This window comes from Phaenicophaeus curvirostris, chromosome 1, assembly GCF_032191515.1.
Source record: "Phaenicophaeus curvirostris isolate KB17595 chromosome 1, BPBGC_Pcur_1.0, whole genome shotgun sequence".
Taxonomy (NCBI): Eukaryota; Metazoa; Chordata; class Aves; order Cuculiformes; family Cuculidae; genus Phaenicophaeus; species Phaenicophaeus curvirostris.
The window spans coordinates 83,349,325-83,368,229 of record NC_091392.1 but is presented as its reverse complement, the minus strand read 5'-3'; the positions used below and the strand labels follow the sequence as shown (position 1 = coordinate 83,368,229).

Genomic DNA, 18,905 nt, shown 5'->3' with positions numbered 1-18,905 from the left:
TGTTTAAGGGACGGGTGGACGAGGTGCTGAGGGACACGGTTTAGTGTTTGATAGGAATGGTTGGACTTGATGATCCGGTGGGTCTCTTCCAACCTGGTGATTCTATGATTCTTGGGTGATTTCATATCCATTCCTGCACTGGCTCAAGCACCTTCAGTTTTGTGTAACAAGCAAAAGGTTATTCCATTGTTGGGTTAGTAACGGAGGATCTGATACTACATTCCTGAGGAACTGTGACCCACAGGATGTTGAATGCTTTTTACTTCCATGGCTGTATATGACAACTTTAATCTAATGTGAAGTTTTATAGTCGTTCCTTCTTGTTGCTATGTAGGTGGACTCATCTCAGCTTTCATCTTTTGGAGTGCAAAAGGGAAGTGCGCATTCCTGGTAGTCCAGGCTGCAATCTTAGTCCATGTTCCACTTTTGCAAAGAGGTGGCTATGTACTGACAAATAAACAAAAATGATGCAGTGGTGCTATTGCAACACCTATATAACTTCTATGACTTCATCATAGGTATTAGAATTTCATCAGTCATACAAAAATGCCCAAACATCTGGGGTAATCATGAGCAAAAGCTACTGGAAATCTTACAGACTGGTATGTTTGGCTATTAGGAAGCTCCTGCTTTGGTATGTGATGAATACTTCAGCAGCAGAAATAGCTCACAAAGACAATTTGGGGGAAATGAATCCATTTTAAGTGCTGAAAAATTGACCTTCAAACTAAACTAAGACATTTCCTTTGCTTCTGGGACCACAAAGACACTCAAGCAACCAGTGTCACATGGGTAGCTTGGTGATTAACTCCAGTCTTTCTGGAAAAAGGAAAGGAAATCAATTCAGGAGAGCAGAAGAGACACAGAAGTGTGGCTGAATGGTCTAGAAGTAGGAGACAGGAAAGATAGTTACTTAGCTGGGATTGCTGTTCCTAGGAATGTCACAGATTGCTATAGGGATTTTGGGCAAATCATCTGTTCTCCATGCCTCTGCTTCCCAAAGCTCCCTAGTCTCCTGGAAAGCTGGAGGTGCTTTAAGATGGCTTCTCAGTATTTTTTTCTAAGTTTCACAAGGTCTGAAGAGTTGGATATTTTGTCGTTCTTGTAACCTGTACTCACTGAACATCCCAAAATTTCCCTGCTCATCTGGAATATGCCCAGCAGCATATGCCTCATTCTCCCTTCCCTCCCCAAGATCAGATTTTATCCATTGCTTCTGTGCAACTGGACTCCGTGTTTTCCCATGCTCTTGTCACTTTTCATACTTTACTCTTGCCCATACAAATCAGAAACATGAACAGAATCTTGACCCCTGAAGACCATGGATGAATTGATATCAGATGTGCAGTTTTACATACCACTCCCCAGGGTATATTACCTCAAAAGCAAATGAGAGATAATGACACCTGAGAAGACCTGGAGCTGGATCCCACAGCAAACAGTGTGAGAAGACAACTGTGACCTTACACCCAGAGTTCTCCTGTCAAGATCTTGCAGACTTCAGTTCTCTCAGTGACTCATAAATAGGTTGTTCTGCAGCAGCAAAACTAGTGAAGAGACAATTCCAGAGAACACCCACAACACAAGAGGGGTCAGCATCATTTTAGAGCTGCTGTCCTGCAGTCAGAGCTCTATTTCATAGGGCATAAAAAAAAAAAAATCCATCCTCAAATTCTGATCAGTAAAGGTGCCTGGGCTCTTCTCTTCATGAGCTTGGTTGTTGTCTTCCCCGTCTTTTGAATGTGACATCACACAGATAACTTATTTTTGCCTCCCTTGAAGCCACTTGGAGTTTCAGGCTGGTAATCTAATGGTAGTTTTGTGACAGGTGAGAAACTGCCATGTGCCGTTGCAGAAGCAGAAACACTTTAGTGGTAGGTAAAGCAATCCCTACATGAAGTCTATAAGTTGCTTTCAGAGATGTGGAATATTTAATCGTTGTTAAAAACGAAGACAGAAAAACATAACACACCCGGTTTCTCCAGCAATGATTTTAATATTCATGGAACCTTATTGATGGCAACGGGCATACACACACTGTACTCGGCACAAAGTACCACATCCTGCAAGAAAGTCTGTTGCCCTGCAAGCTTCCCACATCACAGAGTACAAAAGTAGTCTGCAGTAGTCTAATGGTATCATCAGCCATTCAAACAATAACACATTTGCTGTCATGAGATTTTCTGATATTATTAAGGCTTCATCCAGTAATACGATTTGGAAGTATGAAAACATCCACAAAGGTGTTCCACGCACTGCTAATGGTACAGCAGCTTTGGTAAGTTTTGATGGTACCGCCATCAAACCATATGGTGGCTTTCAGAAGTGCTCATGAAGAAGGTTACATGGCCCATGTGTTTGAAAAGCCTTTGGGACATCATCTAAAGCTTTAGATATGATTTGCTGTGTCTGGAAATTTATATGCTATTAGTGATTCTTCAGCTAGTAGGATAGCAACATTTACAGCCCGTCTTCCCTTATTATCCCTTTGATCCAATCCACGTAGTTGAGGATCTTGGTGTAGAAGCCATAACCTTCAGCACACCCAATACCCCAAGAAACAATACCAGTAGCCACCCAGCGACCACTTTCTCTATCTAACACTGTGATGACACTCCCACTGTCCCCCTGGCAGGTATCCCGTTTGACCGTGAGGAAGCCAGCACAGAACATGTTCTCAGAGAAAACCATAGGTATATCTCTCTTCTTAGTGTTCAGCCACCTCTGACACTCCTCTCGAGCAATTGCTGGTAGGCTCACATACTTCAAATCATTTGAAATAAAGTTTTTTTCCACACCAAAGCCACTCACGTAGCCTACGTGCCCATCCATGTAGAACGTAGTGTTGGTAGCATCTGGGAGACAGATGGGCTGTACTGTAGGGCCCAGGGTTACCGGGTGTTTCAGCTCCAGCAGGGCTATGTCCCCATTGAAGTTGTGCTCATCTTTAGGGTTGTAATCTGGATGGATGAAGATTCTATGTACAGGGTGGTTACCCATCTTGTAGAGCTCTTCCACCTTGGTGTGGCCGAGGAATACGTTAGCATCCTCTGCTAGCTCCTCCAGGCTTGCATTGTCCCCTCCTGCCCCTTTGGGGAAGATGGTGTGGGCAGCAGTCAGGATCCAGCGATCACCCAGGAGCGCACCACCTCCTCGTCCATGGATCCCTGTCAGAGCTTGCCAAGGGAAATTGCCTCTCCTTGCTGATTTGCCGCCCAAGATCCGCTGGACTTCAGTAATGGGCTTCACCGGCTTCCCACAGACTGTGGAGAAACACAAGGAGATCATGACAACCTATGTTGCTCTGGCTTGTCCCCCTCTTTCCTACACCATCACTCTTTCACCTTATTTTTGCCTTCCTGCATAGATTTCCCTGTCCTCCCTCACTGACATTGTTATCCTCATTCCCCTCCCTGCATGTTGTCCCAGCTTTGTAAGCATGTAATCGGTAAACACCAGATAAAGTGAGAAGGTTTTACTGACCTGGTAAGCAGACAGGAATCCTCACCTGGCTGTCTTCACCCACCCAGGTTCCCTCAGCAGAGCAGGTGAACCTGTCTGTGGGATGCAACAGAAGTGAATGAGAATGGGGAGGGGAGAGGAGAGGAGAGGAGAGGAGAGGAGAGGAGAGGGGAGGGGAGGGGAGGGGAGGGGAGGGGAGAGGGGAGGGGAGGGGAGAGGGGAGGGGAGGGGAGGGGAGGGGAGGGGAAGGGAGGGGAGGGGAGGGGAGGGGAGGGGAGGGGAGGGGAGGGGAGGGGAGGGGAGGGGAGGGGAGGGGAGGGGAGGGGAGGGGAGGGGAGGGGAGGGGAGGGGAGGGGAGGGGAGAGGTAGGGAGGGAGAGCAGTGCAGAGCAGAGTATTTTCAAGGCGTTCCTCTCTCCAAGACATCCCATATTCTGCACTTGGCCCTTCCACTCCAAAGGCACGCTTTCCCTGGAGTGCAGAACAGTCTGGAATGTCTCCATCTGCAATAGCATCTACACCTCAAAGCACCTCAGTTCCAGATGACCAGTAAAGTACAAGCACTGCTTCTGTGGAAGAAAAGCCTAAGAGCCATCCAAATGAAGTCTTAACTTTACTTAGCTCACATGCTTAGAGCCCTGTTTGACCTTATTTAGCCCAAAGAAGGGATTTTAGATTTACGTTTCTGCTCTCTGTAGTTTGCAGAGTTGGACAAAGCGGTTTGTTCCAGAAAAACCTGAGTCAATTACTGTACGTGCTCGGTGTCTATCTCTGAGGCTATATTGCAGGTTGGCTAACTTGCATACCACTTCTCAACACAAACTCCATTACCTCCAACATTCTTGCCTTTCTCAGGAAGTTTATGCTGGAGACTGAAATTAATTTATATACAATTTATCTTACAATGTATTAAATGCTTCCAAAAAACCCTATTTGCTGTCCTCTTTCAGAATCAACTAAATCACAGTCACTCCCCATCAGTATTTGGCTGGTGCTGATATTTACTGGCTTCTGATTTTTTTTTTTCCTGGTTAGACTGAGCTCTGACTCTTTAGGAAGGAATTAAAGGCAGAGGCAATAATAATCAAATTCAACATTAGTACTGACTTAAAGAATTCCTTAGCTGCTTGCTCCTGGCCCCAGTGCATGTCAGCTCTCTCAGGCAAGCTGCACAACAGGTCCATGTGAGCAACAATATCCAGGATTCATTCACCTTAAAAATCTGCATTTTTGAGCCAAGGCAAGGAAATAATGAAATTCTTATGCTGTTCTTGTAAGCAAAGTTTCCCTGTCATCAAATCATATTGCAGGTACAAAAAGAAGGCATGTGAATGATTTTGAATGCTGTCCTAATTTTTCTGATCTGCTACACAGATTTTTCTGCATATATATTATTTAGCCCTTAGATGTCTCTGCTGTTGGACAGTATTCCAAAGAGGCAAACACCACTGGAGTGAAGTGTGAGTGTATTTATTTGTAGCCATAGCAAATCAGATTGCTATGGTGAAAGGGGCCTGCAAGAAAGCCAGGGAGGGACTTCTGTACAAAGGCTTGTAGTGATAGGACAAGGGGCAATGGGTATAAACTGGAGAGGGGCAGATTCAGACTAGACAATAAGGAGGAATTTCTTCACTATGAGGGCGGTGAGGCCCTGGCACAGGTTGCCCAGAGAAGTTGTGGCTGCCCCATCCCTGGAGGTGTTCAAGGCCAGGTTGGATCTGGCCTTGGGCAGCCTGATCCAGTGGGAGGTGTCCCTGCCCATTGGTTGGAACTGGATGATCTTTAAGGTCCCTTCCAACTCAAACCATTCTATGATTCTATGATGAGGTTTCAGAGTTGTGGTGATTCCCAGACACCATGCCTCAAATTTCAATGCAAGAATGAAAGCCACTAGCGAAGAATAAATCATGACTGCAGGTGACAGAATAAGACCTTGTGCAGAAGTTAAGGAAAATGTGAAGGAGGGATGTGACGGACTCTGGGAATGAAACAGGGTGGGAAGAGGTTGAAACAACAAGCCTCAGGAGCTATGCTGTAGAGCCAAGGAAAGACTGGAGTTTTCAACAGGAACAAATCACAAGGCCTAAGCCTGGGGAGCCAAGGCAAGTCTAACTGAAAACCTGAGAGGGGTTTTCATGCACAGATTTCAGTGTCTGTGTGGGATTAGGACTCACCACCACCATGTGTTCCAGTGACAATGTGATAATACGGCTCATTGCATCGGTATGTGATCACTGACTGGTAGTTGTTGTTTGCAGGTGCGTCAACATAGCTGAAGGCCCCATTGGTCAGGTTTGTAGGGTTGCCACAGTTCACAACTACAAAAAACATTTTTTAAAAAGTGAATCAAAGACAGCCTTGCTGCTTGCAGGTTTAGGCTTGACTTGGATTGTGGCCATGACATCAAGGGCGGCAAAGAACAATTAGTAAAGAGGGCAGAGAGTGGTTGTTCCAAAATGAATCCTGTACTGGGATCTTTTGCTTTTACATGTTACAACATTATAGCAACTTTTAAGTGCTATTTTATGCATTTTTAGTTTGGGAGGAAAAACATTTAAGTTTTTGCAAGTGGAAAAATGAATGAGAGTCAACAGTGGCCCTCCAGAGGTCCTTCCAACCAGCATGTCCATGAGTCTATGGCCACCGACAAATTGTGTCATGGAAGCTGAAATCCCCATGTTCTTGGAAAGGGAAAGCCACAACAGGGGGCATAATTCCTGCTCTCAGATCACTCACTTTCACATCGGGGCATGGATTTATGCCATGTCCCATCAGCCTGGCAGACAGCCGTGAAGGACAGCAGCTTTTGATTGCCCTGTGTGGGAAAGAAAAACATCACTTTCAGTTGTACAAAGCCTTACATTCCCTTCCCCACATTAACATATCATTCTATTTCCCCATCTTTCCGCTGCTGTCCAATAGTTGCCCCTCTCTGCAGTCCATTCCAGCTGCTCTCCTCTCCCTTTGCCGCTTTTCCACTCTCTTGTGTTTGCCATAGGTTACAAATTCTTCATAACAGGCCAAGATATCAGCAGCCACCAATCACAAAACAAGGCTGGGGTGCTACCTGGTCCGGGCAAGAGGATAGCACAGGAGGCATGTAACATCAAGTCTGTTGTCAGATCATTCCAAAGAGATATTCTTGTGTACCAGTATTTCCTGGGACCTTTGTCTCTCATCTTCTACCAGGGCTTTGCGAAACAGTAACTGCTTAAGGAAAGGAGCTGGGAGAAAACATTGGAAGAAAGCCAATAGAAGCAAGGAAGAAACAGAAATTGCAAGAGGTTGCCTGGAGTGAAATCTCCTAAGAATGCTTTACTGACAGTTGACAGAAGCCAGAATATGGCCAAATGGGAGCGGAGAAGGAATCTCACCTCCATCAAGTTATACCCAGTCTTGCAGCTGACAACAAAATAGTCCTGAAATTGATACACACGCTGTAGGTCTCTGATGATGGTAAACTGATCCCGCGGGACAGGCTGTGGGCACCGTATTCCTGTTAGAGAATGGGACAAAGTAAGTGGGTATTAACAAATTATAGAGATAACTTGTAGCAGCCTCTGGGAAAGAAATGTCTTACTCTCTGAGGTGTAGTGGATCTTCCAGCCACGGCTGAACCCAGACTCATCAGTGAGGAAGAGTATGTCCACCTCATTGCTGTTGGTTTCAATGCTGCCAGGTGATTCCTTGCCACAGAATTCACCAATTTCTCTCCCTCGTACTTGGATCTGATGAGGAAAACATGTATCACAGGAACAGAAACACACATGCCTCTCCGCCCCAGTATCCCTGTTTCAATCCAGACCAAGTCTGCTACAGCCTCTATAACAACAGACAGGGATGGTTGTCTGATTGACAGATCAGAACACAGGTCTGACCTACCACAAGCTCTGCTTCTCCTTTATCATGGGTAGTAGACCTGTCAACCCCTTCAAATCCTGAGATTAAATCAATGAAAGCTATAACTGGAAGAAGGACAAATTTTCTGTCTCCATTCAGAGTGAGTGGCCAGTGATCCAGAGCCTCTGGCCTCAGGACAATGGTAATTAAGCACACTGTGGGAGGAACAAGAGAAGAGCTCAGCTCTTCATGCTGGGGCATTCTCCTTGTACAGATCCCAAATTTCTCATCTGAATAGTGATGTCCCTACAATTCCTGTCCAGGTCTGGTAGCAGGGTTGGAAGTAGGTTTGCTAATCTCCAGTACCTTGAGCTGGTCATAAGGACAGCGGACTTGCTGGTGTTCGTCAATCTCAAAGGGTTCCAAGAACTTAAGAAAGATAGACAGGCCTTTTTGCAGACGGATGCTGTAGTTACACCGCAGGTCTTCAGGATAGGGCTGCGGATACTCAGGGCTGCTCAGGTACCCAGACGCCTCCGTGAACAACTCACTGCTGCATTCCACTTGTATAGAGGGAGAAAGCAGAGGTCACATTGTGGACCTTTGTCTTCTTCAGTCCTGTCAATTGCTCTTTAAGCCAGGTCTCCCACCCTTTCCAACTGAAGGGTTCCTTCCCTGGAACCCTCTGATCTTCTGAAATTTCAATTTACCTTTGCAGGAATGGTGGTCAGTCTGAAGCCGGTAGCCAGTCCGGCAAGAACAGAAGTAGCCACCCACATAGTTGTGGCAGAAGTGCTGGCACCCAGGCTTTTCATCTTCCTCAGCAGCATTGTTAGGGTCACATTCATCAAGATCTGAAGACACAGGAGATACAGGGACAAGGGGAGGAAAGTGTTAAAACTCTCCGCTGTACACTGAAAGTACATAGAGATCCATATCCTTGCTTACAGCTTCTCTTTATTACTGTGACAAGGATGAAAATTAGTTGGACCCACACAGGTTTCTTTCTGCATGCTGAGGGTATTGCCTACTCACCCACAGCTTGGTAATAGGCAAGGAAGCCCCTGTAAGGAATCACTGTGCCATTGTCTTCATTGGAGAAATCAGAATGAAATTCCAGGTGCATCCTGTTCCCCTTAGATACAAATTCCTTTCTTCCTGGGTGATTGCCTGTGGTTAACCCAAGCTGGCCACAGTATCGGCCCAGGTTCTTCTTGTCTGCTTTGATCTGTTAAGGTTAAGGGGAAATCACTGTAGCCTGCTCCATGCATCACTATTACCCAACCATGAGCACCTGCTCCACCCATTTCCATCTTTAATTCCTTCCTTTTCCTTTGTAGGAAGCACGAGAGGAAGCCTGGTGAATGCACAGCTATGGCAGGGGTTGGCCACTTCATTCCCCTCTCCAGCCACTCTCTTGGCCCAGGTATCTATGCACGTACCTTAACATAGTCATAGAAGCAGGACTCGGATGGCTCCAGGTCAAAATATCTGAAGGTCAGCTTCACCACGTAGCCTTTTGGGACGTGGATATCCCAGGTGCTGATGTTATTGTTGGGATACGGTTTGGGATAACCGGGGGATCTGATCTCCCCAAAAAGCTTTCTTGGGACTGAACTGGAACTGATCACTCCAAAAAAGAGGCAGGCCCACAGGAGACAAGGAACGTGCCTGTGAATATGGCAAGTAAACTATGATATTGCACAACATTAAGTCACTCAAAATCAGGGGAGGCTTCACAAGCGACTTGTTCACTATCTAACGGAATCCAAACACGGGAGGCCTAGCTGCAGGTTGAGCTTCTGGCTTGGATCGCTCAGGAACCAGGAGGACAGCTGAAAGGAAGACAACAGCACTACCCAGGTTCCAGCAAGAAGGCACTGAGACCCAGCCTAAGAGACTCCTGAACTCGAGAGGCAGTTTGAATAGACACGGGTGGATGGGGCAGCCTGATCCAGCGGGACGTGTCCCTGCCCATGGCAGGGGGGTTGGAACTGGAGGGTCTTTAAACTCCCTTCCAACCCAAACCACTCTTCTATGATTCCCTGAGCATTGTCCGCTTGTTCTCAGCACTGACGGGCCTGGGTCCCTTAGAACCTGGAAAATGCTGGGTCCCTTTGGCTCTGGGCCAGGCGAGGGTCTGAAGCTCAGTCCTGCCGAGAAGCAACCCCGCAGCCCTCTGCCCAGCCCCACCTCGATCCCTCTCCTCCAAAAGCTGTCCCTCTCGTTGTTTTTTTTTCGTCCCCCCTCTCTTCACCGGGACGATCGCTGCTCCTCCCAAGCAACCTCATTGCCCAGACCTCACGGAAAACATCAGCCAGGAAGATCCTTGCAGGATCCTTCTCTGCCTTCCATTCCAAGCACAGCTATAATAGGGGGGACCCCGAGCATGACCGCAGCCCCTTGTCCCCACCCCGCTCCCCCGGGGGCTCTGAGCCCTGTCCCCTCCCCACCGCCCCACTCACAGGTCCATGCGCTCGCCCGTCCTCCCGCAGCCCCGGCCGGCGGGGAGAGGCGGAGAGAAGCCCAATCCCCAATCCCGGCTGCCTGCTGCCCTCTGCCGCCCGGGGGATGCGGGCCCGGCCGGGCACAGCCCGTGGGACGGAGGGAAAACGCCTTCGGGATCATCGAGTCCAGCCGGACCTGCCCACTGCTAAACCAGATCCCTGAGCACCTCACCTACCCGTCTTCTAAACCCCTCCGGGGATGGGGACCCCACCACCTCCCTGGGCAGCTTGTGCCAGTGCCCAATGACCCTTTCTGTGAAAACTTTTTTCCTGATGTTCAGCCTAAACCTCCCCTGGCGGAGCTTGAGGCCATTCCCTCTTGTCCTGTCCCCTGTCACTTGGGAGAAGAGGCCAGCTCCCTCCTCTCCACAACCTCCTTTCAGGTAGATATAGAGAGCAATGAGGTCTCCCCTCAGCCTCCTCTTCTCAAGACTAAACCCCAGCTCTCTCAGCCGCTCCTCGTACACCAGCTTCGTTGCTCTTCTCTGGACTCGCTCCAAAGCCTCAACATCCTTCTTGTGGTGAGGGACCCAGAACTGAACACAGGATTCAAGGAGCGGTCTCACCAGTGCCCTCAGCCGCTCCTTGTAATGCTTGTTCTCCAGCCCCTTTACCAGCTTTGTTGCCCTTCTCTGGACACAACCCAGTGTCTTAATGTCCTTCTCGTACTGAGGGGCCCAAGCTGAACACAGTATGTGAGATGGTGGGATAGAAGGCAAGAAAGCGATTGCTAGAGACCATTCCTAGGGTCTGACCTGCAATCCAGCAGTTGCTCTGAGTTGTGCCTCCTGAGAGGTGTCCTCCTGGAAAGCCTCCCCCAGTCTTTCTGGGCATTCTTCTGCTGAAGACCAGAAATTTTAGTCATAACAAATTAATTTAAACTTAAAAAAAAAATTCAAAGTGTCAAAGCAGCCAGGTTGTCTCTGTTCCGGTTGCTGACAAGCGCTTCGGGTTTTTTGAGATGGAAGCTGAGAGCTTCTTCAAAAAAAGCAAGAAACTTCGGACATTTGAGTTAAATACATATGAATAAAATTAATTAATAAATTAGACTTAAAATTAATTACAATTAAGCATTCTGAAGTCAAATCCCTTTTCAAGAGCCTTTCTTGCTGATTGTTCTGCAAGCATTTTTAGGAGAAACAAAACAGATGCATAAAGTATTCATTATTTAACAAGGAAATAAGAAAAGATAGCAACTTGCAAACACATTTCAGGCTTTTATCACCACAGTGCCCAAAACATGTATTGTGTGCCACCAGCTTAGTAAAGTGTAAAATTTCTTGGCTTTCCGACTTTGGTATAATAGGTAAACACTGTCTTTGTGTTTTCTCTTAGAATTATGGGTGGTTTCAAAGAAATTAACAAGTTTCTTGCATTGAAATCATACGAAATAATCCACAGCTACAAAAACATGATGAATGAAGATGAAAATGGTGTTAAAAAGAGCAAAGGATGTTTCTTTGGTATATTTATGAAAGTACATTGAAGACTAGAGAACCTGCTCATCCAATGTCTTTGAATTCTTATCTGAAAAAGTTCACATAGACATATAATTAGTGCTTTTGTAATAACACCATGTGGCCCCACATATCAGAATTAATATTAAGCAGGCAGCAATACCCCAGGACTTGCTGATGTCCAAACATCTCCTCTGTGTGATGAGCATACTTGGGCAGGCTTGCTCTTGTGCTGTGCCATGTCAGAGCAGGTTCTGCTGGCTTACTGTCCCACCAGAAAGGAAGCTTTTACCCAGAAACCACAACCGGAAAGCAGCTGGCAAGCACTGGAAGCTACTCTTCAAGAGAGTTGTTATGAACAGGTCACCGGTGGGAAGAGAGTGTTCCCTAGCCAAGCACTGATATACAGAGGCAATTTAAGGATCATTTGTAAGGAAGATGGTAATTTCAGTGTGTTCTTGGCAGGGAATCTTAACCCCAGGGACACTACCGGGAGTTCCCTGTGACACTTTTCAAGGCAATGTTCCCATGTCTTCATTTCCATCCCTCGCCCCAATACCATCATCTCGGGTTCTAGGCGAGTACTTCAGTTGTTAAAACAGAGGTGGTTAGCTAGGGTTATGCCCAACTGGAGCAGCCCACCTCTAACACATGTCCCATAGACCCGCCTGATTTGGACAATCCAGCTATGCCCTCAGTCCTGCTCCAGTGCTCCCACTGGTGGCATTCCGCTTCACATGCTCTGTCCAATCCTCTTTATGTTAGAATCATAGAATCACCAGGTTGGAAAAGACCATCGAGTTCAACCATTCCTATCAAAACTAAACCATGTTCCTCAGCACCTCGTCCACCCGTCCCTTAAACAGCTCCAGGTTAGGTAACTCAACCACCTCCCTAGGAGCCAGGAAATACTCGGTACCATTTTTTCCTCGGGAGGATGTCTGTGCTTGAGAGTAGAATACACATAGGACCACAGAAGACATGTAGGACCACGGGAGACCAGAACTAGCACCTATTTGCAGCCTGCTTGGCTTAGCTGGGTTGCAAGAGGACTGGACAATAAATCCAGACAATTTCAAAGCGAAGTAAAGAATCTGTAGATCTTCAGCACTGTCAAAGAGGGCAATATTCTCTCATTGAGTGAGATTTCTGCCTTGAATACAGTGTGTTACAGGAGGTCAATGAAAAGAAACCTTCTCTGCAGCCTCAGAAGCCAGGAGATCATCTGCTAATGTGCAGACCCTTCCATCTACTGAGAAGGAAAGGATGAGCTGTCAACCAACCCTCCTCTCCACAAAAGGACCCCCAGGTCCTTTTCCTCCAGGCAGCTTTCTAGCCAGACTTCTGCTAGTCTGTAGCACTGCACAGGGTTGTTGTGCCCCAAGTGCAGGACCCGGCATTTGGCCTTGTTAAACCACATCCCATTGGTCTCAGCCCAGTGGTCCAGCCTGTTCAGATCCCTTTGCAGAGCCTCCCTACCCTCCAGCAGATCCATGTTTCCACCCAGCTTAGTGTCATCTGCAAACTTGCTAAGGGTGCACTCAACACCTTCATCCAGGTCATTGATAAAGACATTGAACAGGACTGGACCCAGCACCAAGCCCTGGGGAACCCCACTTGTAACTGGCCTCCAGGTGGAGTTAACTCCTTTTACCACCATATCCTCACTTTCTGCAGGCTCACGTCTCAGTGATATAAATAATGTTGTGCAAAGTCACTATCTGACTACAGCATCTCACCTATGATGTGACTGCACAAGACAAAAGTGCTGGTGTTTACTGTCTGAAGCCCTAGAAGAGGCTGTAATATTTATCCCTCATGAATATTGTTACTGTGAACTACATCAGCTGGGTATGATTCCTATCTATGGTTCTAGCACAATAGGATGCTTCCAGAAGACGAGAGCCTGTCATGGATATATGATGGCTGGCTACCAGCCAGAAGCAATCCACTCAGCATACCACCTCAGAGGCTTTATATGACAACTATGTGGATGGGTGGCACACCAGTGGAAGAGTCTGGCCTATGCCTGAAGGCAACAGCAGTCTATCATCAAACCAGAAAGCAGGCTCAGAAAAGGAAAGTTCAGGGTGCAGGTTCAGGCCTTGAAATTAGTCAATTAATTGTTGGTCGCACAGTCTGGAAGATACCAGTTTGGACATGGTGAGCTTGGTGTTGGAGACCAGAAGCAGCTCAGTAGGGTTCTCATTTTATGGAGGAGTAGGAAGACGGCAACACTTGAACCAGCCTCAGCCGCTGTCAGTCAAAGCTCTGCCTTTCGCAACCTCGTGGTACAACATAGATAATGTAGAGGCTCCTTATGATAGAATGAATGATGGGGAGGTCTGCATGGAGCAGATAAATGATATGCTGGATGGTATGGCTATGATGCCTCACTGAGTCTGATTATGTGCCCCGCAGTGGTACTCTCACCCTGTGGATATGACAAGCTGCTGCAGCCTGGAACGACCTCAAGGGCCAGAAGTTGACATTACAGGTGCAGACTTAGCTCCCTGATCCCTTGCGTATCACATATCCTGAAATAATGCTTTTCTCACAGCACTCATCTTTTCAGTTCCCTGATAAGAAGCTCTTTTGAAAATACTACTTTTCAGATGGACCGGAGGACGAAAATGAACTTTCTCAGCTTGAAAAAGGCCTCTCTTTTCAAAATCTACCTACTTGTTGATTCTCTGTGATGTCAGTAGCTACACATCGGAGTACCCTGTTCTTCAGCCTCTTGTTTGGGGCACTTACAAGTTTCCTTCAGAAACTCTGTGAGCTCACACATATCCCATCAGGATCTTCAGTGAATTCTCTGTCTTTAGCACTGGTCTGGTTTTTCAGGAGATCCCATCTCCTTTGGCTTTGCCCCTTGGTCTCCAATTGTAAAGAGGAGCTGTGAACCATGGCAGCTATGGTGGCTGTGTGGAAGCACTGCCACAAGTGCCAGGAGCATGGGGGTTAGAGGTGGTAGCCATGATTTCTTACACCAGGAAAGCCTGCGCCTTCTTCACCCTTGGGACCTTGAAACAATGAAATTCACACTCAATAACCAATGTGGTTTTTAAGTAGTGATTCTTCTTATGAAGCACTGGAGAAGACCTGGGATTTGTCCTCAGAATGCTTCTACCCAGCTGTGATTTCAGAGAACTTTATACACAGAGGTGTTTCCATGAAATGACAAGCATGCCTTATTCCTGGAACCTAATTGCATTTCCAGGGGGTGGGGGGTGGGTGTGTAAAATTAATCCCATCCAGAGATTTTAAAGTTTGGCCATCCCTGAGCAGTTATCCACTTTGGGTGACAGGAAGATAAGGGTCTTTGTAGTTATCTTAGTCGTTAATCTTGTTTTAACACATTGCAGTTGACACTCCATCTCACCAATGACAAATCACCATTTCAACCTTCCCAGGAGCAGTGAACATGGGGCCATTCCCTCACCCCATCCCTCGGATTTCACATAGTCACGTGAAATTCCTTGCCTCAGAAGGAGAAATTGTTTTCTACCCACCCTGCTTGAGGATTGTGGGAAAAATCCGGAGTCCCCAGGGGGCAAGGGTACCTAAAGGGGGCCTACAGGAAAGCTGAGGACTCTTTCAGGGCTCCTTTGTCAGGGTGTGCAGGGATAGGATGAGGGGCAATGGCTTTCAGCTGAAAGAGGGGAGATTAAGACTGGATTTTAGGAAGAAATATTTTCCTGTCATGGTGGGGAGGCACTGGAACCAGTCGCCCAGAGAAGTCGTAGCTGCCCCATCCCTGGAGGTGCTCAAGGCCAGGCTGGATGAGGCTTTGAGCAACCTGATCCAGTAGGAGGTGTCCCTGCCCATCACAGGGGTGTCGGAACTGGATGGGCTTTAAGGTCCCTTCCCACCCAAACCACTCTGTGACCCTAAGAGATGGCACTTGCAGTCCCACCCCTGCCCACTCGGGCATCAACCCCTGCACCCCAGGGGCAGCTGGGGGGTGCGGGGACCCCCATCCTGCCCCTCTCTTATTGCGACAAGAGCCTCGGTGTCCCCTCCCATCCCCCACCTCGAGACCCAGCCGCAGGGGTCCCATCTGGCCCCACGGCTGCCAAGGCAGAACAAAACACGCTGCTCGGATAACTTGGTCGTGTTTCTTTTACAATTCCAGGCGGTTTGCACTCGTTCCGCCCCCGCATCACTTCACTTTCTGGAAAACCTGGACGCAGACCTCGTCTTCAGCCGTCATGCGCTGGGGAAAGGAGCGTGGAAGGGGAATTTAGTCTGGATCCCCTGCTTCTCCCCGCACCGCCGCAGGCCTCCCTGCCCCCCTGGTGCCGGCTGGAGCCTCACAGGCTGCCGTGAGTCCTTCCCGACCCTCCCAAAGCCCCAGCGGGTCAAGATGCAGGGCAGGGCCATTGCCTTTGCCGAGCTATGTTAACTTTTAAACCCTGGAGGAGGATGTTTGTGTCAAGTGGCGGCTGCCCCTGAGAAGCCGGGGCTAAAGTTTGGAGCTGGAAGGAAGCTGTGTGACTGGCTCAGAGCCTGCAGCGCTCACGCTGTGTGTCCGCGCAGCCAACTGTGACGGGGATTTAGCGAGCTGCATGGGACCCCTTCTCACCAGATGCAGCTGGTCCCCCTCCAGCCAGTGCCTCCAGCCTCGGTTCCTCTTCTCTCCTAGCTGCTCACACACCAGCTGATCCCCCTCCCAGAAGACAGTTGTCTGAAAAAAAAGGAGAGAGGAAGTCACGGTCCCAAGACAAGAGGGTCCTGGCAATACAGGTTTCCGGCAACAACACTGACTGTTCCCATCGGACACATTTTCAAATGCATTTCCCTGCTCTGGTGTCTCTGGTGGCTCTTTGGGACTGATGCTCTTTGTGGGAGGTGAATGACCGTCTGGCTTCCAAGTGCAACAAGAGTATTGCCAAGTGGGCTGACTTCCTTCAGGACTTTGCTCCAGAGGATAGTACCCTCTGGATCCCAAAGTACTGGGTTTCTGGCTGTACAGTGCCCATTGCCTTCACCATGAGGTATTTACTCATAGAACCTCTTATTCCTGGACCTGCAGGGGCATGCTAGTGCTGGGCTGGGCTGTCACCTGGTTCATGAATCACAAGCTGAGCAAGTCCCTGAACTTTTAGTGCATCCCAGCCCACTGTCAAACTGCACTGCTTGGGCTTCTCACCTGGCACTTCCGTCCATCCACGGGTCCAAGATCTTCCTCAAACTGGACTCCCAGGTCAAAATCCATAACATAGTCCCGCAGAGAGGTGATCGTGCGGATGACCATGTGGTCTCCTGTGTGGATGATCTCTTTATCAGGCTTCAGGAGGCAAACCAGTTTTCGCAGAACCACGTTGATATCTGGAGGATAAGAAGGTGAAACCTGCGGATGACCTGGGCCCTTCCTCTAGCTGCATCCCCAGAGCTCCCCTGATCTTACCCAGGGAGACCGAGCCATGGGACGTCTTCTCCCACCACTGCACAAAAGCGTTGGTTGCAGACAGAATCAGAATCACTAAGTTGGAAAGGACCCACTGGATCATCGAGTCCAACCATTCCCATCAATCACTAAACCATGTCCCTCAGCAGGACCAGAAGGTTCCCAAAGCCCTTCTTCCTCCTTTTTGGAAAGAAGAATTTTTGGAAACAGAAGAGAGCAGGAGAGGAGGAAGGAGTGGGATGGGGAGAGTGGAGTTACCTAGAGCTCGTAGGTAATTATCCATGTTCTCCTGGGAGACGAAGCGGTAATAGCCGGTGAGGTTGGGAGGCATCCCGGGGCAGAGAGACCGGTCGGACGGCGAGGAGGAGAGAGCAGGGAGCGGGGCAGGCGCAGGGTCCTTCTCCCGGGGGGCGCGGACAAGCCCGGGACGGCCCCTGCCTCCAGCATCCCCGCCTCGCCCGGGCAGGGCGTGCGAGCAGCGGGTCTCCTCCTCATCCTCCGCCCTCCGCGACGGCTGCTTGAGTTAAACTCTCGGCTGCCGACCAGCGGCAACAGCATCTCCCCCCCCACCCCCCCCCGCTCCTCCCACCCCCTTCATCTCTCCGCCGGCCCTTTCCCACGCCGCGAGGGACCTGATCCTGACACCCCTCGCCCTGGCCCCCTTGGTCCTCATGCCCCCCGCCCTGGCACCCCATGATCTTAGAATCATAGAATCATAGAATCACCAGGTTGGAAAAGACCCACCGGATCATCGAGTCCAACCATTCCTATCAATCACTAAACCATGCCCCTTAGCACCTCGTCCACCCGTGCCTTAAACACCTCCAGGGAAGGTGACTCAACCACCTCCCTGGGCAGCCTCTGCCAGTGCCCAATGATCCTGTCTGAGAAAATTTTTTTCCTAATGTCCAGCCTGAACCTCCCCTGGCGGAGCTTGAGCTATTCCCTCTTGTCCTGTCCCCTGCCACTTGGGAGAAGAGCCCAGCTCCCTCCTGTCCACAACCTCATTTCAGGCAATTGTAGAGAGCAATGAGGTCTCCCCTCAGCCTTCTCTTCTCCAGGCTAAACAACCCCAGCTCTCTCAGGTGCTCCTTGTAAGACTTGTTCTCCAGCCCACTCACCAGCTTCATTGCTCTTCTCTGGACTCGCTCCAGAGCCTCAACATCCTTCTTGTTGTGAAGGGCCCAGAACTGAACACAGGATTCGAGGAGCGGTCTCACCAGTGCCGAGTACAGAGGGAGAATAACCTCCCCGGACCTGCTGGTCATGCTGTTTCTGATACAAGCCAAGATGCCATTGGCCTTCTTGGCCACCTGGGCACACTGCTGCCTCATGCTCAGTCAGTTGTCAACCAACAGCCGACTGAACATGAGCCAGTTCTTCACGCCTCTTGCCCAGGAACCCCCAACCTTCATGCCCCTCGCCCTCATGGCGCCTGATCTTCACGTTCCTCACCCTAGCACCTCCCAATCCTCATGCCCCTCACCATGGCACACCCAGTCCTAATGCCCCTTGCCCTGGCACCCCTGGTCCTCATGCCTCTCAACCTGACACCCCATGACCTTCAGGCTCCTCGATCTGGCACCTCATAATATTAACACCTCTTGCCCTAGCACCTCCCAGTCATCACACACCTTGCAACAGCATCCCTGATCCTCATGCTCCTTGCCTGGCACCCCCTTATCTTCACCCCCCCTCACCCTCGCATCCCCAGTCCTCATCCCGTTCCCCCTGACACCTTATGATCTTCACGCTTCTTGCCCTGGCACCCCATTATCTTCAATTCTCTCACCTTGGAACCCTTGATCTTCACGTCACTTGGCCTGGCACCCCCAATCCTCATGCCCCTCTCTCCCTGGCACCCCGTCCTCATGCCCCTCATCCTGGCAACCCATGGTCTTCACGCCTCTCACCCTGGCACGCCCGGTCCTCACACCCTTTGCCCTGGCACCCCATTATTTTCAGTCCTCTCACCCTGGAGCCCCCGATCTCCACGCCCCTTGCCCTGGCACCCGCAGTTCTCACGCCCTTTGCCCTGGCTCCCCATTATCCTCCATCCTCTCACCCTGGCACCCCTGATCTTCACGTCCCTTGCCCGGGCATCCCCAATCCTCACACCTTTACCCTGGCACCCCCCAGTTCTCATGCCTCTTGCCCTGGCACCCAATTATCTTCAATCCTCTCGCCCTGGAACCCCCGATATCCACGTCCCTTGCCCTGACACCCC

General features: G+C 49.3%; 2 protein-coding genes across 2 annotated transcripts; both read right to left on the bottom strand.

Annotated features, from left to right (window-relative positions):
- Positions 1-1,976: 1,976 nt before the first annotated feature.
- On the bottom strand, positions 1,977-9,834 carry C1R (complement C1r). The gene is made up of 11 exons (XM_069865835.1): positions 9,767-9,834; positions 8,744-8,972; positions 8,337-8,529; positions 8,012-8,155; positions 7,668-7,864; positions 7,042-7,189; positions 6,836-6,957; positions 6,198-6,276; positions 5,636-5,779; positions 3,484-3,558; positions 1,977-3,263 (listed from the first exon to the last, which is right to left on the bottom strand). Exons 1-11 carry the CDS (start codon positions 9,772-9,774, stop codon positions 2,461-2,463), a joined length of 2,142 nt encoding a protein of 713 aa, XP_069721936.1. The 5' UTR covers positions 9,775-9,834; the 3' UTR covers positions 1,977-2,460.
- Positions 9,835-15,367: 5,533 nt separating this feature from the next.
- RBP5 (retinol binding protein 5) lies at positions 15,368-17,084 on the bottom strand. The gene is made up of 4 exons (XM_069866158.1): positions 16,937-17,084; positions 16,421-16,599; positions 15,854-15,955; positions 15,368-15,484 (listed from the first exon to the last, which is right to left on the bottom strand). The coding sequence occupies exons 1-4, from the start codon at positions 17,007-17,009 to the stop codon at positions 15,431-15,433; spliced, it is 408 nt and encodes a 135-aa protein (XP_069722259.1). The 5' UTR covers positions 17,010-17,084; the 3' UTR covers positions 15,368-15,430.
- Between the last annotated feature and the right edge of the window lie 1,821 nt (positions 17,085-18,905).

What these genes read in the sequence shown, in the direction of transcription:
- C1R (XM_069865835.1), bottom strand. An exon ending in GTCCTTATGACCAGCTCAAG is followed by an intron (nt 7,190 to 7,667) that starts GTACTGGAGATT and finishes TTTCCTCATCAG; the next exon opens with ATCCAAGTACGAGGGAGAGA. An exon ending in CACTGGAACACATGGTGGTG is followed by an intron (nt 3,559 to 5,635) that starts GTGAGTCCTAAT and finishes TGCATCCCACAG; the next exon opens with ACAGGTTCACCTGCTCTGCT.
- RBP5 (XM_069866158.1), bottom strand. Translation starts at nt 17,009, where the DNA reads ATGCCTCCCAACCTCACCGGCTATTACCGCTTCGTCTCCCAGGAGAAC. An exon ending in TAATTACCTACGAGCTCTAG is followed by an intron (nt 16,600 to 16,936) that starts GTAACTCCACTC and finishes CTTATCCTCCAG; the next exon opens with ATATCAACGTGGTTCTGCGA. An exon ending in TGGATGGACGGAAGTGCCAG is followed by an intron (nt 15,956 to 16,420) that starts GTGAGAAGCCCA and finishes CTTTTTTTTCAG; the next exon opens with ACAACTGTCTTCTGGGAGGG.